This window comes from Poromitra crassiceps (assembly GCF_964638095.1).
Source record: "Poromitra crassiceps genome assembly, chromosome: 15".
Classification (NCBI taxonomy): domain Eukaryota; kingdom Metazoa; phylum Chordata; class Actinopteri; order Beryciformes; family Melamphaidae; genus Poromitra; species Poromitra crassiceps.
In genome coordinates this window covers 32,357,259-32,381,960 of record NC_139634.1, presented here as the reverse complement: position 1 = coordinate 32,381,960, position 24,702 = coordinate 32,357,259, and the positions used below count along the sequence as shown (strand labels likewise).

Here is a 24,702-nt window from a genome sequence, read left to right as displayed (position 1 = left end):
TAAAAGTGACTATATCTTGGAAAGTAAAAAAACCCGACAGAAAACCCTTGAAAGTGCACTTTTTTCAGAGGCTGTCATTTCATAATGGAACTGTCTAGAAACAAAATTTCTTCTTTGGAAGAAGCAGGAGTGTTCAATGTTTCATTAAAGTCCAGCCCTGTCAATATAGCCACAATAGAAAAAATTCTATAGCTGTTTTCAACTGAATGGAAGTGAATCTGGCACAGGCTGCAGACAATTTTACTGAAGCGCTGTGGCACTCAATGTGTTAATGAGAAAATTCTTCATACTACATCTTTTAAAAATGAAAATATGAAATGTGCAGTGAAAATGATATGTGAAAATGAGTGTCTTTTTCCTACACTGATGTGAAGAGTCTGTGTGTGTCCATGTCTGGTCTCGTCACAGGCTGACAGTTCAATTAGTCTGAACTAAATGATGCATGGCGTCTCCCTCGTGGCCCTGGTAATCGTCAGTGTTCTGCTTTGAAGAGCTCATATTGCGCATGAGTAGATAGCTAAAGCAATAGTGGCGAGGGCAAGTCAGAAGTTGAAATGTTTGATTTGCTGATCCCCATAGATGCCACAGTGGTTGAGACCAAATTGGCTTCAACTCTCAGAGCTCATCACATGTTTGCCATTTCTGTACCCCCCCCCCCCCCCCCCCCAAAAAAAAGAAAAAGAAAAAAAGAAGATAGAAAGAAAAAAAATCCTCTTTTTTCCATGCTACTACAAAGGAAAGTGACTGCAAATGGCTTTGAGCTAGCTGGAGTTTTAATTAGGTATTCCTCATCAACTCGGAAAGGAGTGTGGGTGAGTGGGTAGGGGTGTATGTGGGGGGGGCTGTGTGTGTGTGTGTGTGTATGCACATGCGTGCATGCATGTGCGTGTACAGTAAATAGGCACATTTATGTGCTTATGTGAGCATATCTGTTTGATTGTGTTTAGGATAATTGTTGTGAATTTGTTTTTCTAAGCAGCCATTTTGTGTGAGAGTTAGCGAGTGTGTGTCGAGTGAGTTTCCCGGTGTGGGCAATCAGACAGGAGACAGTCAGTGAGGATGTTTGAAGTCGTTAGAAGTTCCTTACCTTGATCTGCATGCAACAGCCATCCTCTGACTGCCAGTCTGCCACCACTGCACAGTAACTTTGTGATTTGAGTCTTTGCTTTGGTCTGATGTGGCGAATGTGTCAGGGGACCATAAAAGGTAAAAAAGACAACTAAAAATTATTTTTTATTTCATTTGCATATCAGCAAAGGGACATTGCCTTTGTAATTCTAATAATTCTAATAATTAGATTTTTTTAAACTAGAAAAGTGAAGAAACGTTGGAGCGCAGAATCATATCTGAGCGGAGCGCAGTGACTGGTCAGAGCAGGGCAGGAGTTTTTACTGAATGTTTTATTGACAGGATTGCAAGACGCTAATTAATTTGCCTAATAGGCAGGTGTTGGTTGTTTTTATTTCACAGCATGTTGGATTGTTGTCGCAGTAAACCGTTTTATGAGTGTGTGTGTGTGTGTGTGTGTGTGTGTGTGTGAGTGAGTGTGTGTCCAGTATCCTCCCCTACTCTTTGTTGTTTAAAAGGCCCATATGGATTGTGAATTGGCGGCAGCTTTCAAAGCATCATTAGTCATGCATAAAGGAGTGTGTTAGCGCTTTAATACCAGCCCTGGGCTCAGGCTCTGAAGATCTCCCTTAATTGCCCACCTCTGCCATGCTCCCGGTGTTCATGCACGTGTGTGTGTGTGTGTGTGCACGTGTGCACGTGGGCATGTCGGCCCATGTGTATGTGCGTTCTTGTGTGTATGGGTTAATTGCCCACCTCTGCCACGCTCGCGGTGTTCACGTGCGCGTGTGCACGTGTGTGTGCGTGTGCACGTGGGGGCGTGTCGGCCGGTGTGTATGTGCGTTTTTGTGTGTATGGCCCTATGGGTTAATTGCCCACTGCCTTGCTGAGCACTAATAAGCACATAAACTGAGTGAGAGCTTTAAGATGAGCATTAAAGAAGATTCAGACACACCCCTCTGCATGCCCTGAATACTGATCCATCTCTCCTCTGTGTTCCCCCTTTGGCTGTGACTGTGTGTGTGTGTGTGTGTGTGTGTGTGTGTGTGTGTGTGTGTGTGTGTGTGTGTGTGTCTGTGTGTGTGTGTGTGTGTGTGTGTGTGCGTGTCTGTGTGTGTGCGTGTGCGTGTGTCTGTGTGTGTGCGTGTGTGCGTGTGTCTGTGTGTGTGTGTGTGTCTGTGTCTGTGTGTGTGTGTGTGTCTGTGTGTGTGTGTGTGTGTGTGTGTGTGTGTGTGTGTGTCTGTGTGTGTGTGTGTGTGTGTGTGTGTGTGTGTCTGTGTGTCCGTGTGTGCGTGTGTAGCCGTCCACCTGTTAGGTCTGACCTGGCATCTGCGGCATGGTGAGAACCAGCTGTATGAGAACGGTCTGAGCTCTGTGGATCATCAGCAGGAGGATGACAGCAAGACCAGACCCACCAGCTCCATCCACCCACTGGACACACTCAACCCTGAAAACACACACGCCGCTGACAGAGGTGAGCCAGCACACACGCACGTGTGCACGTGCGCGTGCACACACACTCACACTCACTCATATACAACATGTACGTGCATACACACACAAATACACAAGGCTGAAGTAGACTGGAGTTCCTGTTCAATTTTAAACAGTGTGATACAGCATGGACCCTACAGTAATACCAAGATTTTACTGGTAATACCAACCCTCAGCACAAACAAAAATCATAAAACAGCGCGTGACAAGCTGTGCCTGGATAACAACGGAACAAAAAGTAATACTTAATAATTATACGGAGTAAATCATATGTTCAATAAAACCAGTACAGAAGAGCAAATGTGTTAGCAGTGCACTTTGAAAGTGAAATGTGTTGCTTGTTAACGATGGGTATTTTTTACTTTGCCTTCCTACTGTGTTTCTGTGACAGATTAATAACATTAATGACAGTTTGCCAAGGCAGACACTCACAACTTGAGCACGCACGCACGCGCACACACACACACACACACACACACACACACACACACACACACACACACACACACACACATACACACACGCACGTGTACGGGCATAGTGTGCAGAGCTAGACTTTCAGCACAGAGTGGGCAGAGCATTCTCCTGGGCCCCTTCTGCTAAAGTCATTTTAAAATTCACAACAGTAAAGTTGCTGATGTATCCTATCCTATCCTATCCATAAACACACTGTTACTGTATTGAGTCAAGCAAGCCTCTAGCATAGCCTACCTACAGCCTAAGCCAAGCCTATAGCCTAACCATACAGTGAACTGAGTGAAGCTACTGTGTCAGACAAGCTTGTTCCTGAAGAACAAAAAAGAAAACAGGTTGCCAGTCATGTTCAAAATGTTTCAGCACCAAGGACAGCGCACGGTTCAGCACCATGCATACTGTAGCATACACGAATAGAAAAAAGTGGGCCAAGAAAGCTCAGCAGGCCCATGTTTTTGTTTGAAGATGTACATGTTAGTAAACTTGTGTAGTACACCTGTACATTATTTCTAAATTACAACGTGGTCTCAATATCCTCTATCTATTTTACTGTAGCATACACAAAATCTTTGGAGACAGTGAGAAATGGCGACTGAGATGGCAAAGTAGTAAAATAAAGCAACAAAAAAAAGCCTTTAATTTCTAGGCCGACTCCACATCAACTTAGAAACCCCTGTAATAATAATAGTCCTTGTCGGTAGAACGTCCCGAGGCTACAGCTAAATAGCTTCTTTGTTGCCGTAGTTCCAGAGCTGATGATTTGTCCAAAAAGCATCTACATTAGTGCAGCCATTATAGGCTAACATGGTTTGAATTAGTCTCAAGTATGTCTTTTAGCAGAGACCCAATTAATTCTGACAAATTCAAGGTGTTTCAAGGTGTTAGGCAATTGGGACTGAATGTCTCAAGGTAATAAATAATGATGCGTTATGACACACAGGATGCACTGGAGATGCCGTTGCCAGGAGACGTCGTCCTCTTCTTCACCATGGTCACACACTGTCTGATCCCATCCCCGAGTCTATGCTTGTTTGTAGGGGTGTCACGATACACTCAGTTCACGATACGATACGTATCACGATACTGGGTTCACGATAACGATACGATACGATTTTAACAATATTTTTTTAAACTTGAATAATGACAATATATGACTGGAAAAGTAGTATTTTATTTGAAATGCACAAATACAAAACATGCTGTTGTGGGAAATTGTTATTACAATAACAACTAGAAAAAACATGAGATTGGAGATAAGGCTTATCTTGAAATAGAATGAGTTACACCGTCACTTAGATTTACTTTGAACTAAAAGGTTTCTCAGCAGTATAAATTCTCATTATGCATCTTCAGTTTTTCTTCAAACTCAAACAACAAGACTTTTCTTAGTCTATTTTTTATGCATCTTCAGTTTTTCCTGTCAAGTAAACAGTTTTGCCAGAAACTCAATTGAATGGTTTCTCTCCTGTATAACTTCTCATGTGTCTCTTCAGAGACTTGTTCAACTGAACTACTTTCCACACATTGAACTTCAACAAACAAAGACGTTTCTTTGTCTATTTAAAAAAAAAAAAAAAAAAAAAAAAAAAAATCACGATATGAGATTTCATCTCAACGATACATATCGTGACGTTTTACTATCGCGAAATTTCGTGGGACGATATATTGTGACACCCCTACTTGTTTGTCATTCAAGTCAAACGAATGTGAAATGTTGAGTGCGTGGTTAAGGTCCGCTCTCTCCAAAAACAAAAGGCACATTTACGATACCTGGGTGTGTCGCAGCACATCATCGTCCTCTCTCACGTTAAGTCAGTGTCACGTTGTTTTCCTGTTTACCCCCCGTTATCGAGGTGGAACGTTCCTCGCCGGTGGTGCTGAAACAACAGTCCAATACGCTTCTTGACGTCAACCCTTATATTGGACTATTTATTTTTTTAGTTTTAGTTTGATAAAGGGTTTGGTTTCTGGCAGCATTAGCTGCTGCTGTGACATTGTGCCTCCCAACAAACAGTTTCTGGTTGGTGCTGCCCAAACCGAGGCCACCGGGGAAATGTATCTTCTCTGCCTGGTGCCGGCTTTGCCATTCTCTCACACGGGAGAATGAAATGACAAACATATTTACATACACGTCAGTATTCATTCAGGGCCTCTCAATCACCATCTATGGTTAATTGTGGGAGTTAAGGGGCGGAGTATGAGGCTTGTGCATGTGTGCAATATTTCAAGTTGTGATTTATAAAAAGGGAAACTGCGTGCAGCTGTGTTCCAGTTTCCTAAATGAGACCCCAGGTGTCACCCAGCCAGCGGATGACTGACTCGCAGTTCCGAAAACAACATGACGCATCACGGACACACGTTAATTAGGCTGTAATGAAAAAAGTCGATCAGTAGGGGGGGCCCTACTCAGCGGGGGCCCTGGAGTGGTCGCCCCATCATCACCCCCTTCCGTCTCCGTCTGTGTGTAACAGAAAGAATATTCATTCTACTGTGTCTCTCTTAACTCATTGAATGCCAATGACGACAGCTGTCGTCAATTCAAATACTGACGTAGAGTGCCAATGACGACGGTTGTCGTCAATTGCGTTTTTTGACGGTGGGACGTGGATCAATCCCTGATACATCTCTGGTACAACTATTGTAGCTATTGGAGGTCTATAACCTATTTTACAGAACCCTTAGGTGGCGACAGTGCTCTCCACATAACAGAAAGGCAAGGAAAAAACAAAGAAGAAGTCGTTATGGAAACGGAAATCGCATCGCATCCGTATGCATCGATATGCTGAAGCACGTTACTGCAGCTGTGCCTGCAGCAGCCAATCTGCTCCCACAATTGAGCCGCTCCGTGTCGGTTGCGACAGCAAATCCGCACATCCACACCGTGGAGTTGTTATTATTCTCAACTGGAAGCATCGTTGCCGGTGACAAACACACGCGGAACGCTGTAAAAAAGCCTGGCTGTTCCGCACCCTTCACTGTGCGCACAGCAAACTCAGCAGAGAGCCACCACAGACAGGAGGAGGAGTGTGCAGTTGAGGCGAGGCGGGGCGGGGCGGGGCGGGAGGGGGGGGGCACGCAGAGCAGCACACACACAACACCCAGACAGACCCAGGCAGCAGGACAGGATTGACAAACGCAAGCCAGAATATCCGATACCCACCAGCAGCAAATCAAAACCAGCAAGAAGCTGCAACCAGCAGCGCACGCAGGGGCCAGCGCTGCTGGTTGTAGCTAAAAATATTATTCTGCCAAACAAAATTCCCTGGCCTAAACTGTTTTATTGAAGGAAATTATTTTTGAGGTGTGACTACATTAGAAAAGATTAGCTTCAGAGTCAGTGATGTGCTTGAAATGATTAATTTCACAAAAGGCCAATTATCTCAGCTTCTAGAAAAAAATTGCTATTTTTGGATGAATCAAGCTATCTTCTCCGGCTCATAACTAAAGAACGGAAAATGGGATCAATAAACTTTTTTTTGCAGATGATAGAATAGAGTCTCATCGTTCTTTGTGCGTGTTCAGTGTTTACATAGTAATATCACACAATATTCTGTGGGCCTCGAGAAATCACTGAAAACGCTCTGAAACTCTGGCACTGGGAGCGTCCGTTCTCCAAAAGTGGCTGGCACTCAATGAGTTAATACACACTTTTTGTATCTAAAATTTTAAATAGAAACCCTACAAGCGTAATCAAACAATTTTATTTTTCACCACCGTAATTTAATGGAACCACACTTATTAAATGGAGTAGCGAGAGTGGAAAGTCCTGCGGAAATATAAATATAAATGTTTTAAACATTATGATTGGAATGTGTTGAGACATATCCATTGGCATGAATTCAAATCAGTTTCTATTGAATTAGCACCCTGGCCCGCATACATAACACAGTTTTGGCACAGTGACTGTTCCATTACGATAGAGAGACATCAGTCCAGAGATCAGCCCTGAACTGATTACTCATTCATTAGCAAAGCAAGGTAATTGGTTAATCATGCTCCCTCTTAGCCAATACGTGACTGGAATAACCCGCCTCCACTCGCTCCTGCCCCACTAGCCAGAGGAATTACTGACACCAATTTAACCCCGTGATGCGGGACATTAATTGTGAGTGTTCCGGGTCAGGAAGTCAGGCAGGACACAGCAACCTTCACGCTTAAACTGAGTCTGATGGATATTACATTGGATGCTGTTGGATCTCATGTTCAGCACTTATCCCCGAGAACGCAAGAGCCAAACTGCAACCCGCTGCAATTTTCGGGCAACCTGGGACATCCCTAAAGCAACTATTCCTGATGAATCCTCACATTCGCAGGATTAACGCTCTCATCGGTGGCTAAATCCTCCAATAGAGCACGCGGGGGTCACATGGAATTCACTTCCAAAGCCTTGCGTCACAACAATCTATTGTTTCCAACTTCCGTTGCTCTATAAGGCTCGATGGAAGCTGGGAAATCAAAATGGGCGAGGCTAAGCCGTCGATGCGAGGCGCTCAGATTAATAAAATTGGCACGGTGGAGGTGGTCCCCCCGGGCAGAGGAGGGCCAGAGAGATTAGAGATTAGGCTGTAATCCAGTGTGGCAGATTATCACACTCATCCTGCTGTACCCATCACCTCTCACACCCAGAGACCACACAATCCCCTAGATTACACACTGAAGGATGCTGGGAGAGATCGGGGGGCGGAACGGAAAGGATAAAAAGAAGGACGCGTTTGGGAGAGAGGGAGAGTGAAGGGAGGAGAGCAGAATGATTGGTGGATACTAATCGACTTGAAGAATGGCGTTCCAAAACGAGACCGGCAAAATCATTGCTGGCGTAAAAAGTACAACTCCTTTAGAGGAAATGTTTTATTAGATTATTTTGAGATTGGAGTCATCTACATTTTTCAACGACGGAGCGATGCAGTTCAAATGAAATGTTTGCATTGTAGAACAAAGCCCTTCACCTCGCCGTGCATTGGTATGGATGATAAAGTAAGAACAGTGGCAGCATACAGACAGCAGAGGAGGATGATTTGGAGGATGGCTGTCTGTTTCTTCATGTTTTGATGTAAACAGATGATGCAAAACGCAAAATAAGACGAGCACAGCCGGATGATTGGAGGGTAGTAATCTGCTTCTTGTATTCTGGTTCACGACGTATTTTTACTGTTGTTGTTTTTATGTCAACTTCAATGCCATAAAGATACGCTCCCTGTTTGATTTGTTGGCTGTACGCTGAAGCCGGAGCCGGGGCCAGCAGCAGAATTGTAATCTACCTTACGAGGCAGCTAGCAGCACCGTCCGCGCACGCCACTAATTGACATGTGGTGTCATCTGTGTATGGCTATAGCATCTTGCCAGGCAGTGTGCGTGTGTGTGTGTGTGTGTGTGTGTGTGTGTGTGTGTGTCTGCGCGCGCGCACGCGCGGTGTGTTTTATGTTGTGCGTGCTATCTCTCCCGCAGTTTCCCGAGATCACCAAGAGCCCTCCTTAGTCCTCCACACATAAAAGCCTCGCTAATTAGTGCTACATTAATTGCCAGTCACCCCCCTGATAATCAACCCCAGGGTGCTGTGCGGTGCATTAGCGCGCACGCACTCACACTCTGTCTTTCTCCTCTCTCCCCTTTACACAGTATGTGTCTCTGGCGCGCGCACACACACACACGCACGCACACACACACACACACGCACACACACACACACACACACACGCACGCACAAATGCACACCCAGGCTCCCCGGATATGAAACAGATGAAAGCATAAGAAACCCAGGGAGGGGGGCTTTTCTGTCAGTGCCTCCCCTGACTTAATGAAGTACGTTGGAGTTTGAGAATAATATTTCACTCAACGTGCAAACGCCGGATATATTAATGATATGAAATGATACAAAGTGACATACAGTAGAGCGGCATATTGCCTCATTATAACGTGAAGATGATGAAATGTGGAGGTAGAGGAGCGCCATCTGAGCCTGTGAGATGATGTGTTATAAAGCGCTGTGTAAAAGGGGAGAGTTAGCGCTGAATTGTTTTCACTCTATCTGATGGCGTGGTTGGGAAATGGTCTGTAGATGGATGGAATGTGACACAGACAGAGAGGAGGGCTCTTAAAGAGCACATCAATATTCTAGACTGCGTGCAGAGAGAGAGAGAGAGAGAGAGAGAGAGAGAGGAGGCGAGTGAGGCTAAGCAGTGTGTATGTGCGCAAGAGAGAATGAAAGAAAGTGTGTGTGCATGTGAGTGCATGCGTATGTGTGAGAAAAAGTGATGTGTGTGTGTGTGTGTGTGTGTGTGTCTGTCTGTCTGTGTGTGTGTGTGTGTGTGCGTGTGTGTGTGTGTGTGTGTGTGTGTGTGTGTGTGTGTGTGTGTGTTCTGCGCATGTGTGCAGATGCTGATGGAGTAGTCCCTGCACAGATCTACTACACTGGTCTCATTGATTTTCTCACGCTGGGATACAGTCTCAGGATGTAACGCACGCACGCACGCACGCACACACACACACACACACACACACGCACACAACACACACAGACACAACACACACACACACACACACACACACACACACATGCATAGACCGTACGAATCAGCCAGTGAACCCCCTGGTCGAATGCCTCAAGCTGGGAAACCCTAACCGCACATCTGTCTACCATACAGCCTGAGCCTGCATTCAAAACAGCATCTCATCCGAAACGTAGCTTAAACAAGAAAATTAAACATGATTTCAAACTTCAACCACTATTTATTTACAATATAGAGAATATTGAATTAAACTCTGTACTCAGATGTGACATTTGAGACAGGCTTGATAATCTGAGGCTGCAGGCTGCAGCATCAAAGTCAAAAGAATTCAAAGTCAATTTTGCAACTTCTTGGTAAACAAACTTTAGAATGTGTGGATAATAGTATCCCGTTTGCCACAGCAGCACCATGAGGGGTTTAACAGGGCTAGGGCCGACGAAACATGTCTACATCATCACACACACTCTTAGAAAATAAGGTTCATTAGGGTTATATATAAAACTTAAGGTTCTATATAATTTACCAAAGAACCCCATGTCTAAAAAGGTTCTATACAATTTCTCTAAGACAACAAAGAACCCCTCAAAGAACCCTTCTTCTTCTTAAGGTGTCGACTGATTGGTGGATCCCAAAGGGTTCTATATAGAACCCCAAAGGGTTCTATTTTTAAAAAGTGGTTCTATATAGAGCCCTGAAATGGTTCTATACTGTTTAAAAAGTGGTTCTATATAGAACCCCGAAATGGTTCTATAATGTTTAAAAAGTGGTTCTATATAGAACCCCAAAATGGTTCTATAGAGAACCCCAATGGTTATTTGAAATGAACCATCTGAAATGGATCTACATAGAACCATTTGAGGGTTCCAAATACGTACCAAGCTATAGAACCCTTAAAGGTTCCATATAGAACCACTTCTTCTAAGAGTGAGGCTCACTTCCACACTAGGTTTCCTTGACTCACTCGGCCCTCCAGATAACTAATAGAAAAAATAAGGATCTTTGGTTGTTGTTGAGATGCCAAATGAATGGATAGCAAATAGCTAGATGGCCCTGACTCTGCCTCTGCCCTGCAAAGTTAGCGTGAGGTTAGCAGAGGAGCATAGAGAAGAAGTGCTCTCTCCACGTGTCACTTTGTCCAACACATTACATGTGTAACAATGTAAGTGCCCTCAGTGTGCGCCTGCCTGAATGAGCTTGTGAATAGACACAGCCGTCTGTCACAGACGTAGCCGCAGGCCTGCTGCTAGAAGGTGAGGATGTGAGGGTAATGGGGGGCCCTAAGAGAGAGCCCAGAGCATTATCTTGTCCCGAGTCTGACTGACACTCATTAGCTACCACAGTGGAGAGAGCAGGCTGAAAGCTTATTAAGCTACCTGCTCAAAAAGGCCCTTAATTGAATCCAAGTAATTATAGGGACCTTTCCCATTGTTATATTTTTACTCATCCTGCGGCGAACTCAATCTCTCTCGCATTTGGAACACTATTAATGTTGCCTGCGCCAATTTGTACGAGGTCCACATTCATTCACCTGAATATCCACAAACACACACACACACAACACACACACACACACACACACACACACACACACACACACACACACACACACACACACAGACACACACACACACACACTCTCTCACACACTTTCACTCCCAAAACATGGCCGTCACCCAGACCTCGGCTGCACTTCTACCCTGCTCTCTGCTTCATTAGAATCTGAGGGATAATAACATTAATTGCAAAGACAGTTGAGTTCCTTTTCAAATAGATTACAGGTTTAATTGTTTTACGTGAATAACCCTACGGCACGAAAAAGTAATTAGACCTTGTGTCACAAGTCCTAATGTAGCTTCTCTACTTCCTCAGCCTGGGCGACGCACACTGCATCATTCACACATGGCCAGACACATACACGCGCGTGTGTACGCGTGTGCACACACACACACACACACACACACACACACACACACACACATACACACACACATGCACGCACGCAATGTATTCGAAAGATTAGTGATGACAATGTGAGGACATGTTAGCTAGTTATTAGGAAGTGTAAATGTAAGAACGTTGCAATACTCATCAACACATCTACATGGAGTAATTGAGGAGCTAACACAATATGCATGTTTGCATTTGATGAGAGGATATTAGCTGTGTTTAGACACAGCATGGTGTGAACGCTGTAACTGGCTGCAGTGCCATCATTACTGAAAGTTTGCTATTGCAAGCAGACCTGCCACTAACCAGCTACCATTTCCATCAAGGGTGTCCATCACAGTGTGTTTGATGGCAGACATGAAGAAGCAGCAATGCTTACCTTCACCGTACCTTCAAACCTAAGAACAGTTTTTGCTTAGCGACAGGCTTGGGTTGCCAACCAGAGATGAAAGGCAAAAGAGGGTGTATATATATATATATATATATATATATATATATATATATATATATAAAAATATTCTAAGTAACCAGTAGCAAATATGAGTTTCAAGCTGCTTTCCCGCAAACTCGCCAGATAGCAAAGGTATGAAGGGATTTTACCTCTCTGTTCACATATCGGCATGTTTAAGCTTGTATTCCCCCTCGCCTGCCAAATGGGAATAAACAGAGATTTACTGTTTTGAAAGATATTTTCAAAGAATGGTCTCAGGTTTATGCTGGGATCCACAGGGCTGCCTGGAACTCATTGATTGACAGCAGTAATCTGAGCAGCTGGGGAGGTTTGGAGGAACCCTGGTCGCCGCGCTATCTGTCTGGCTTCCGCGGGACTCCCGAAACGCCCTGACGCTTCCCCCCCCTTCCTCCTCCTCTCTCTCTCTCTAGCCGCATTTCATTCCCTCCCACTGAGATGGAAGATACAGTAGAGGAGGGAGGGGAGAGAGACACAGAGAGAGAGAGAGGGGTTTTTCTTCTGTTGCATCAGCAGCTGTAACTCGAGTCGACACGGCCACCTCCTCTTCTTTCTCTCTCTCTCCTCTTTCCCTTCCTCTCTTCACCACAACCCCCCAAGCCCCGCCCCCCTCCGCTCCGACCCTCCCCCCCCCCCCCCCCCCCCCCTCCTCGCCGCTGACCCGGGCGCCGCTCTCGGTCCCCGCGTTGCGTCCGAGCCAGAGGGGCGCGCTACAGAGTCATTAGCATCAGAAGGACCTGTCTGCTCATCTGCCCGCCTGCTCGCCCGTCTGCCTGCCAGTGTTCCGCCAACTGCCATGCCCTATTCATCTCCCATTCGTCTCCTATTCATTCTGCCGCTGAATAAAAAGCCTGCCTTCCTCAGGACATCCATCTGTCTGCTGGCCTCGGATTCTTCTGCGCCGAGACACGGAGACTGACTGAGCATTAGCATGAAAAGACACGGAGACTGACTGAGCATTAGCATGAAGAGGAAGAGACTGCTGAGGAATGCATGAATGCATACCGTATCTTAGTTCTGCCAAGCTGATTTTGTCCCCCCCCCCCCCCCCTCTCGGTGGAGATTTTGGGTGGAGTGATCATTTAGCTTCAATTCAGGCCACCTGTCTCTTTTTTGCCTCGTTCATTATGGGCCTATTAGAGCTATCTTTTTCTCCTCATCCTTCTCTCTCTCTCTGTGTGTCATTCTCTCTCTCCCGGGTCAGTCCAACTCAGCCCTAATCACAGGGATGTATCGGCACCGCAGCCTATTTTGACATGTTGGAAAAGCAACTTTCAAAAATACCAATAATGGTGATCAAAGAAAACACTGAGAATGACAGCGGGGGATCTGACATGCTCTCTCGCTCTCTCTCTCTCTCTCTCTCTCTCTCTCTCTCTCTCTCTCTCTCTCTCTCTATCTCTCTCTCTCTCTCCCCCTCCCTCCCTCTCCACCTGTGTGACAGTACATGTGATATATGCGTGCTGGCCGGTGGGTGGTGCGTGGTGTCGTCTCCGTAATGGAGTGGTAAAGCTGCAGGCATTATAGATTGAGCGCGCGCGGCCTCGTCCATGAATCTGCCCCTAACTGTTCCTCCCGCCTTTGTGGCCGTAACGATCGGTGCCGTCTCCCCTCTGTCACCGTATTTCCTCCATCTTAGTTTAGAAGCAGAGATATATCTCCCCCCATAAAGGGCCCCGCACAAAGAGGGCTGGAGAGCACGGCCTGCTCCCCCTACACAAAGGAGCCAGGCCTGGAGGGCGATAAAGCCTGTGGAGAAGGAGAGGAGCTGATGGCCAGCGGGGACTGCTGCAACCACCCTATTCTCTCCACACACAAAGACGTGCTCTCACTCAAAACACTATCTGTATGCTGTGGACCATGTTTGTGAACGTGTGCGTCGGTGAGTGTGTGTGTGTGTGTGTGCTGCTCCGCTAGCTCCCTCACATCTTCTTGTCTATCTCGCTCTCTCTCTCTCTCTCTCTCTCTCTCTCGTGCGCTTTTCCATACACACACACACACACACACACACCCAAACACACCCTTTCCTTCTTGTTAGAAGATGCTAATATAGCACACGACAAAGCCCCAGTGGACCACTCTAGGAACAAAACACTTCCTTTCTAAAGCGGTTAATCTTTATGCCGAGCCCCATCTAAAGAATCGCCAAAGCAGGGACTCTTGAAAAGCGGTTGGGATGTTTCCACCGGCGGTTCGCTCAGTCATCCCTGACGCCTCTTCAGTCTTACATCGTTAGCGAGTCGGCTGATCACGCTGATGTTTGAGGACATCAGCTTGGCTGTTATAGTGAACAGAACTCCCCGCGTCCACTTTGATCAATCTTATCATGTGTGATTGAACCGCCTGTGTTTTTTTTTGTCCCCGCAGAGAAGTGGGTGCGCGGCCGGGCCATAGAGCGGGGCGAGGTGGACATCGGCACCCAGCAGAGCCAGGCCATTCCGCCGGGCCTGTTCTGGAGGTTCCACATGACCGTGCACCACCCGACCTACATCAAGTTCAACCTGTCTCTCTCGCACAACGCGCTGCTGGGGGTCTACGGTCGCAGGAACATACCGCCCACGCACACTCAGGTAACGCTTCTCCAGTCGCAGCACTCTGCCCACACACACCTGCGGGGTAGGCCCAATTCCCGCTGATCCGTCCCAGACACAAAGACACCGGCACAGACGGCGCGCAGAGACACACGCAGACACATGCCCACACACACACACTCTCACACACACACACACACACACACACACACACAGTGTAGAACACCATTGTGCCAGAACAAGAAGCGCACACGCAGATGAAAATACAAGACACCACTGAGTCATCTGCTTTTGAACTTCAGCGCAGCCCTGCTCTCACCTGCGTGAAGAGGTCTAATTATGTCTTTTTGACACTAGTGTGACACAGGGAGAGACTCAGCGAGTGCTGCTAGTTGAAGGAGGTTTGAAGATGGAGTGTGGGTGACGGAGGAGGGCGGTGGGGAAAGTTTAAAGAGGGTGAGAGAGAAGCACGGAAAGGTTTTAGACAGATGAAATAACAGTCGGTTCCATTTGAAAACGCGGGCGTTAAAAATCTGCCCATGCTATTTAGTAGCGTGTCAACTTGTTGAACCAACCACGGCAGGAACATGTCACGAGCTGCCATGGGGCTGATGTTTTCCCCTGGCTTGTTCTGCTTTTCTTTTCATTCTGATTTTCCTACAGCAGCCAATTTCGCTGTCCGCATTTGATATCCACTTCTAACGCCATCCGCCCACTTCTCATAGGCAGGCAGTTTTCCAATAACATTCCATTGGCGGTTTTATAAAGCTCACCCGACAACAGCCACACACCACTGAACAAGGCTTTGCCTGCACATTTCCATCGCATTAATGCAGCTTTTTGTGAATTTCCTGTCATGTTCCTTCCAAACTGGATGACATTGCTGTTGCCTCGTGGTGTTTTACCGTCCAGCTTCTCTGTGCTCAGTTTGACTTTGTGAAGCTGCTGGATGGGAAGGCGCTGCCCAGGTCCTTGGCCGATCCCGTCTCACCTGCCAAAGCCCCCAAAGGCCTGCTGCTGAGCGTCCTCCAGGAGACAGGCTTCATCGAGTACATGGACCCCGGCACCTGGCACCTGGCTCTGTACAACGACGGACGCAACCTGGAGCAAGTGCTGCTCCACACCACTCCCATAGGTGAGGAGGGGAAATTACAGCTTTTTCTGAAATGACCAAAAATGGAGTATAGCGATTCTCAATTGTCCATGACATTTCAAAAAGGGCATTGGGAATATTTGCTATATCAGCGCAACGGGAAGATAATACCCTCGGATGAAACACTTTGCATGAAGTTCAAATGTGATCCCCCCCCCAACCCCCCCCCCCCACACACACACACACACTTTTGTTTAGAAATGGCCGTGCATCTAAAATAAATTGTGTCTGAGGGTTTATGTATTTCCTCCCCTCAACATACAGTACCGGTAAGTTGCAGGATTGAGGTGATGTGAAAGGGCACAAGGACTTGGAGCAAGAGAGGTGTAAAACTCTTTGACATTTGAAGGGAACTTTTCCTCTTATAAGAAGGAGCTTGGCCTAGCAGAAGGCAGCCGTTAAAAAGGGGAGGACAGTTCGTGTGGTAATGACAGGGCTTACTAACTGCGGCTCATTGCGATGACACACACGGATGGCAGTGTAAATTGAAGGATGTGAATAATGCAAGAGTAAGTGGCTGAATATAGACAGGTGGATAATTACCAGGGCAGCTTCCTCACTCCCACTGCTTGCCGGGGCGCTTAAGAGAATACAGTGTTGAAATAACAAAAAAGCGTTGGGAAACTATATCGTTCCATAGTACCATCTTGGTAGCACTTGATAATTTATGTGTAGCAAACAAGGTATTATTAAGTCAATTACCATTAGCACACACAGTATACAACATACAAAAACATTGCAAATTACCATTATGTAAAAGACTTTTTTTTTTTGCATTTCCCCACACTCTGTTCTTTACACTTCCCTGTATTACGTAATTTTTACCCGCAGTACTTGGCATGGCCAGGAGTAGTGCACTCAGCCTTATCAATGGCTTGTAGCCAGAACATCAGTCGTCCTCTAACCTCTTTAAAGCCCGAGTTGTAATGCAATCAGTAAACAAAGGGGCTGGCTGAGCCCCAGAACCTGAAAACATCGTATTGAAGACATCTTTTCATTTTCATATTGACAGAGCTCTTTATATCATGACTGACAGCATGTGACAGCGTAGCACACATTTTGTTTTGGAGCTGTCAGACATTTGTTGACATTGACAACTTTTTGCGCTACACCAGAATTAAGAATGTTCACATTCCTACAATATTCCTACTTTTTAGCAATAGACACAGAAGATGTGGTCAAAATATCAGCCTCTGGGCCTTTAGGTTTTTGAAAATAATTACCTCTGCTAAGGTCGGAGATCATGTTTTCAGTGCCACCTGTTTGTTCAAGTTCAAGTTTTATTTGGATCCCCATTAGCTACAGCAAAGCTGCAACTATTCTTCCTGGGGTCCACAAAGTTGTATTGTTATTGGCTGTTTGTCAGCCGGATTACGGAAGAACTACCAGCCCGATGTTCACGAAACTTCGTGGAGGGGTGTAGCATGAGCCAAGGAAGAAGCCGTTACATTTTGGAGCAGATCCGGATCCGGATCATGAACAACCCCCACAAACAAGCAATTGGCCTTCAGAGACGTCTGAGCTCTCCCAGTGCCCTTCTAGTTAATTTAGTGATATGGCGTATGTAAGGAGAAAGTAATGAGCACCATTTGTGTCAAAGTTCACCTTGCTGCCCACTTCCACGTCCAGCAGGAGGTCACACGTAGGCATCACCTTGTTTTGTCAGGGGCAGGCCAATAAACTGAACCACACCACAGTGCAATATAATAATATTGAGTAGACCTTTATATAGAGATGAGAGATAAGAGATGAAATTTAATGATCCTCGTTGGGAAATGTGACTGTGTCAGCAGCAAATAGTAACAGGATACAGCAAAGAAAAACGAAATATAAATAAATATCTAATATTTTGCGAGGGTCATTGTTGGAGAAAATATAAGTTCCATGGGCATTTCCTAATCAATAAGCTAATAATTGCATATGCATAATTAATGCTATGAGTTACAATGACAGGACATCTCACACATATAGATTCACCCGTGGCATTGAGGACTTCTCTCCTTTTGCTGAAACCTAGAATACATTCTCTGGCAATCTGCATTGTCAGAGGACTGAATCTCAATGTACACATCTGATATGTCATACAGAGTCCAAATATTCAGTGATGACTGACAGTTTGACATACGCTTTATACTGCAAGGCAGGAAAGAGGAAAGGCAGAGAGGAGGGGGGGATAATTGTGTGTGCGTCGTGCAGGCTGACCTGGAGACTATTATCAATTGTTAATGTACACGATGCACTGTCCAAGGTTTCAGCAAAAGGAGAGAAGTCCTCAATGCCACGGGTGAATCTATATGTGTGAGATGTCATGTCATTGTAACTCATAGCATTAATGTTAAGTAGAAATAAATGAAGGTATGAAAAGGCATGGAAACATTGCGATATTCTGAAAACATCACAATTTTGACAACTTACTTTCAGAGGCTGTAGCAGACTCAGTTTGAAAGCCAGAGGGAAGTTTCTGCTGGTATATGAAATTAGAAGACATAAGGCATTGATTGGTACCATGTCATGCTAGCTTGTCGATAAGGTGGATAAATGAATGCTCCAGAATTAGGCAAAATTTTGGCAAGGGAAAAAACCATGTTCAACCATTTTCTTTTTCACAGACTAATGTTGACAGGGGTGTGTGTGTGTGTGTGTGTGTGTGTGTGAATGAATGAAGTATTTATTTGTCCGTTAGGAAAATTGGTTTGTACATCATGGTCGTTGGCAAAAAGGACATCAAAAACATCAGACAAGACAACAGCACAAGACAAGACAACAACAATTATTGGCAACATCAACACATCACAAGATTGGGCTAGGGGAGGGGTTGGGTGGGTGGTGCTGGGGGGGGTATCAGAGTCCGTTTTATTAGTCCAATGGATGTGGGGATGAATGTTCTGTTTGTCCTTGTTGTTCTATGGAGTGGGGTTCTGAACCTGCGTCCTGAGGGGAGTGGTTAATATTGGCTGTTGAGTGGGTGAGTGATGTCTGTTATAATCCGGTTTGCTTTCTGTATGGCACTTGATTTGAAGAGTGATGTGATGTCCCGGCATTTGATTCTGCAGATCTTGCTTGATATGTCAATGATTTTTGTTATCCTGTTTTTATTGATGAGTGTTAGGGAACTGAACCAGGCTAAAAATCCAAAAGTGAGTACAGTTTCCATGAAGGTTTGATAGAAAAGGTGCAGTGTGGAGCTGTTGGGGTTGTATATATTGTTTGCGTAGAAGGTGCAGTCTCTGTTGTCCTTTGCTGTATATTGCCTGTGTGTTTGATGTCCAGGTGAGTTTGGAGTCTATTATGGTGCCAAGGTAACGGTAGCTGTCAACGGACGGTGTGGATGGTTTGATTGTGTGTGTGTGTGTGTGTGTGTGTGTGCGCGCGCGCATGGGTGTGTGTGTGTGTGTGTGTGTGTGTGTGCGCACGCGCATGGGTGTGTGTGTGTGTGTGTGTGTGTGTGTGCGCGCGCATGGGTGTGTGTGTGCGATAATCTTCCTGATGCTTTTGCATGGTTAACTCAGCAAATTTTATTTTGTGGGAAAAAAAAAGTGTATCCATTCCTCAGTGGAAGTGGTCCTTGGGAAATGTGGTTTGGTACATATTATATTGGTACTTGGTCTGAAAACATTGGGAACGCCTGGATTGCAGCATTAGGAGGGTGTGCAAGATAGCAATAGTGTAGAAGTAGTAGAAGCTGTTGAGACAAAGAAAAACATGAATAAAAACTGTTTTACAGTATATGAGAATGAAAAGAAAGAGCAAAGTGCAGTAAGATGTGCAAAAACGTGCTGTATTAACAAAGAGGGTGGACAGAGGGCCATACAGGAAGTGTCTATATACATGTTTAGCCATACAGTATGTATGTCTGTACAGGAAGTGTCTGTCTAGGTGTTAAGCCCTGCGTGTAAGAGTAATGAGTCCTGCGATTACACCAGAAAGAAAAGTCTGTCATGCATAAAGTACTTAATCATAATAATCATCTTCACCTTGGTACTGCTTTCAATATTGCGAAAGGTGGTACAGTGAAGAGAGGAAAGGCAGAACATTGTGAGCCATATGCACTTTATCAGCGCATAACTGACCAATCAATATCAATAAGAAGCCATTATATTGTTTCTGAGGTCCATTTTCAGAACCGCATGAACGCTGAAAAGTGCGAACTTGAGAATTCAATTGGAGTCTACAGACAGATAATGATGTACCGAGAATGCACACAGCAATACGGACATTTTGTCCCGGAAAAATAAATCATGGTCTTTATCAGCAGATGTATGAATATCTTTTATTTGAGTTTTCCTCCTGTCGGCGACATCTGTTAGCTCAAAAAGCTCTGGCTTAAGAAGGATTCCTGCCGCGTCTCCGTCTCCCCAGCCTCCATCGACTATAATTCTACTCAGCATGTACCCAGGCAGGGTTTAGCAACACTTCCTGCAGGGCTATTTATTGTGCATAATTGCTGTACTTGACCCGTCATTGCATGTCCTTATATATATAAATATTATTCGCCCACAATGTAGGCGCACTCTCTTACTTTTTCTCCATAGTTGTTTCCTCTTGAATAGAAACAGGAGAAAGAGAAAAAGGTTACCTAGCTCCTGGTTATTTCTACATGACTGAGTGACCATTTCATTTTTCATACGTTCATAAAGCCCAGGGGTCATAAACCACCGCTGAAACTTTACGGGGCTCATAAAGCACAATCGGAAATGCCTATTTGACCAATCAGATCACTTGGCTGGAAGCACCCATTTTATAATAGCATTTAACTGCAATAACTTATGGCATGAGTGATCTCCAACTGGAAAAGGGGTTAGTCAGTGAAAACCAAGTGGATTTCTCATGGATGCCTACACACGCACACACACACACACACACACACACACACACACACACACACACACGTATGCATACAGGTACACACACAACAAAAGACCGATACACATTCAGGCACATAAATAAACACATGGATCACCTTATACTTACCAACACATATTTATAGTCCATTGGCCTGATAATACTTTTTAGGTTTCATCACTGTTACAGTAGAACCCTGTCCCTGCAGTGCTTAAGCTCCCTGACGAAGCACTCCGGATTAAAAGGAACACAGTGTGTCCTTGTATATGTGTTTTTTGCTCATTGGATGTGTCAGGCGCCAGATACACTACTGTATTTAAATGTGTGTGTGTGTGTGTGTGTGTGTGTGTGTTTAAGAGAGAGAGAGAGAGAGAGAGAGAGAGAGACATATGGAGATGGGTCTGTGAGTCGTCCTGACTGTGTGGGAGAGAGATGATTGCCACTCCTCTCCATCAGCGTGACAATGACAGGTGATGGAGGTGAAAATGACTTTGGTTTCTGTAGCGAGGAGCTGCTGTGGAGGATAACGCCGGGCTGCCGGGCTACTGGCAGGGCCTGTCTCATTAGCATGTGTCACACGCGCCTCAAGGCAGTCGCGGGTGTCACATAATAACTTTGCGTGCGTGCGTTTGCATACGTGTGTGTGCGTGTGCGTTTGTATATGTGTGTGTGTGTGCGCGCGCGTGCGTGTGCCATGTCATTGAAGGATTTGTCATCCATGCTCCCTGAACAGAGCGAGCCGAGGGACCCGCTGTGCTTTGACTCGAGAGTCGATCCCGGTGCAGAGGAGCCGAGCCGGACGCTATAAGGTCAAAAAAAGGCCGACATCCCCCAACAGCCTTTTTAATTACTACTATCTGGCTTAGATGGAGCTCGCCTGGCACAAGACGACCAGCAGAATAGTTCAGATCCCAAACTCTGCCAGCCCCCCGGGCACTTTCTACACCGGAATCCTCCATCTTTTGAGCAGAGCCGACAGCTCAGCAGGCTTATATAATGCTCTAAAAGTATGAAAGCGTTCTCCCGCTTTCTCTCCGTCTCTACGCCACGCTGTCTCTGTACCCAGAGAGTCAGATCTGACATGATGGACATATCAAGAGGAGAACAGGAGAACGGTAAAAGGGGGGCATCTAATTGAAGTCCGATAGAAGGCTGTGAGGAAGCGCACGTAGCCGGCTAGCACTGCATTGATCTTGTCCACGTTGAGTTTGTAGCTACTGTAGCTGCACAGTAATATCCATTCACCACTAACTTGTGCACTCGCAGTCACAACCATCGCATTTCATGTTCAACGGCGTTCCAAACTGCGCCCTCGTAAACGCTCTGTTGATTAAGCCATGATGTTTGTAAATTGCGCGCGCGGAGTTTTTCCAACCCCGTAATGCAGTCTAATGTGTTTAGTGCTAGTGGGGGTAAGTGAGTGCCTGGCCGTTCCCCCCAGAGAGCGATAGCAGCTGGATCAGACTAATCTAATATGGCCCCCGCGTCTGGGGAGCCATCCATCGCTTATCAGATCTCCCATTCAATAACCGAGCTCTATGGCAGCTGATGGAGTTACATTTGGAAATGTTATTGTTTACCAAAAATTCTGCCTATGTGTGTGCGTCTGTGGTTTGTGTGTGTGCGTCTGTGGTTTGTGTGTGTGCGTCTGTGTGTGTGTGTGTGTGTGTGTGTGCGTCTGTGGGTTTGTGTGCGTGTGTGTGTGTGCATGCGTGCGTGTATACTGTAGACTCCATGGACGGTTGCTCTACAGACTGTAATGGGAATGGAGAGTGTGTGGCTGGACACTGCCACTGCTTCGCTGGATTCTTGGGTCCTGATTGTGCCAAAGGTCAGTGATATCTGTTAACTACAACATTTACATGTCTTCTCTACAACTGTGACTTTTACTCCTTCACCATCTCTTTCATTGTTTCATTTGTTCTTCCTGCCTCTCCCTCTCTCTCTGCCCCTCTCCCTCTCTCTCTCTCTCTCTCTCTGCCTCTCTCTCTGCCTCTCTCTGTCTTTCTCTCTCTCTCCTCTGTCCATCAAAATTATTGTAGTTGTATCTGTCTCGTTGTATTGAAGTAGGTGATTCAATATCACATATCATGATTTATTTACGCTCATCATTTATTCATGCGCTCGTTTCATCCTCGCTCATTTGCTCTCGTGTTGTAATATTCTCCGTTTGAAAAGTTACACGGCAAGTTTTGGCAAGAGAAAAAAAGCGATTCGTGACTGTATTACTGCACGGCACGAGGGGGGGGGGGGTGTGTTAGATTTAACAAAGGATCAAACAAACACACAACACATGCACAGCGCACGCATGAACAAACACATGGCTTTCCTTACAAATTATCCAAGGGGGAGAAAAAAGGTTTAGGTTTTGATAGCCTTTTTAACCCATTGAAAGTCTCCCAGCTGCATTGGGGGGAGCTATATGTCAGTGTGACAGTATTCCACCTGGCCGTCATTACATTAGCCACACAGCTCTCCCCATCTCTGCATGGAGATAGCTGCTGCTTCCCAGCCTCATTCTATAAAGCCCTAACCGCTCGCTCTCCTAATCTGCCGTTTTCACGATTGTTTTCACGGCCTGTTCAGAGCCAGCGAGGGGACGTTGGGGGGATTTTCTGCAATTCTTGGGTTGCCGTGGTAGCCAGGCTCAGGTGGTGCTTGAGTAAATTGAAACAGCGTGAGGGATAAGCTGGAGTGTGTGTGCGTATGTGTGTGTGTGTGTGTGTGTGTGTGTGTGTGTGTGTGTGTGTGTGTGTGCGAGTGTGTCTGCGAGAGAGAGAGAGAAAGGGAGAGAGACTGAGGGAGACACAGGCTGCTTGAGGATTTGCTGAATCCGCGTACTAGCAGAGATAAGAGAGCGTAGCCCCACTCACGGTAGGTTACTGCGGTCTCTCAGCTAATATACTGCAGCAGTGTGTGTGCGTGTGCATGTGCGCGTGCGTGCGTACGTACGTACGTGTGTGTATATTATGTATGTGTGCACTATATACATGCGGGTGTAATGGGTGTTTCTCCTGTTGCAGACTCGTGCCCCGTGCTGTGCAGCGGTAATGGCGTGTACGAGAAAGGGAGGTGCGTGTGCCTGTCGGGGTGGAAAGGGGCGGAGTGCAACGTGGAGGAAGGTCAGTGTATCGACCCCACCTGCTCCAACCACGGCTCCTGCATCCAGGGAATCTGCATTTGCGGTCCGGCCTACAAGGGGGTCAACTGTGAGCAAGGTAAAGAGCTGTACACAGCCACAGCTACAGCATTAACTAGCATGAATATTTTATACTGCGCTATTGAGGATGAAGATGACGAAGATAACGATGATAAAGAGGAATACAAATGACTACTGTTGAGAATTATGGCAACAACAGTGATGCTTAAAGGTACTACATGTGATTCTGGAGAACGATTGAGTCAACACGGTTCTCATTTTCCCAGGTCGTCAATTACTGACATTTCGGGTGGTGCGCCGGACCGTCCACGTCAGTATTTGGCGTTCTGAGAGAATGAGAACCGTGTTGACTCAATCTTTCCTCTTTACTTTATGGAAAACAGAGTATCTGTCATGTTGTGCTAGTAGGCCTAAATATAAATTTCTAAACCAATAAAACCAGAAATCAGAATTGTTGGGGCCAGATTTTAAAACCAGGAAGTATAGATGTCTCTTGCGTTTCAGCCCCTCCACAGAGGGAGGTCGTGCTCAGAACAGAACAGCGTACTGCAAAAAACAGTGCAATGGGCCACTTCTCAGCAACTGAACCCAAAGAAGATACTGAAGCACATGATGTCAACAAACTGTTAAGAAGAGAAGCTTACTGGGTTTATAGCCTAAACACTGTTGAACCAAATGGACTCAATGAAGAAATAAACCTCATGTTATCTATAATCGGTGCCTTAATAAGAGGAATTGGCGTTGTTTTGTATTATATTGCTTATTATTGTCTTGCCTGTTGTGGGTTGGTTGCTGCCTATAGTGCCTCCCCCTGTTGTACATGTATGAGTGCTCTCATTGTATTGGCTCATTGTTTGATCGCCTCCCACCCCCCCTAGTAGCCAATGACAGACTGTTCTCTGTACTGTGGAGGTTTTTAATTAAACTGCTTGTATTTGTGCCATCACTGTTTGACTCTGATGAAGATGCTGTGTGCGTTGAAACATTAGTCCTTGCACATTCTTCAATATTTTTCCAGTGAATTGTGTGTTCCAGTCTCCTCTTTAAGTTCAGTCGCT

At 45.7% G+C, this 24,702-nt stretch overlaps 1 protein-coding gene across 1 annotated transcript in view; it reads left to right on the top strand.

Moving 5' to 3' along the window:
* tenm1 (teneurin transmembrane protein 1) overlaps positions 1–24,702 on the top strand; it is a gene marked incomplete at both ends in the record, with an annotated part of 168,880 nt that overhangs the window by 50,686 nt on the left and 93,492 nt on the right. Inside the window, 5 exons of the mRNA XM_083651861.1 lie at positions 2,369–2,542; positions 14,326–14,528; positions 15,417–15,624; positions 22,214–22,315; positions 23,508–23,702. Coding sequence (XP_083507987.1) covers positions 2,369–2,542; positions 14,326–14,528; positions 15,417–15,624; positions 22,214–22,315; positions 23,508–23,702 — 882 coding nt within the window. The remainder of the gene's footprint in view (positions 1–2,368; positions 2,543–14,325; positions 14,529–15,416; positions 15,625–22,213; positions 22,316–23,507; positions 23,703–24,702) is intronic.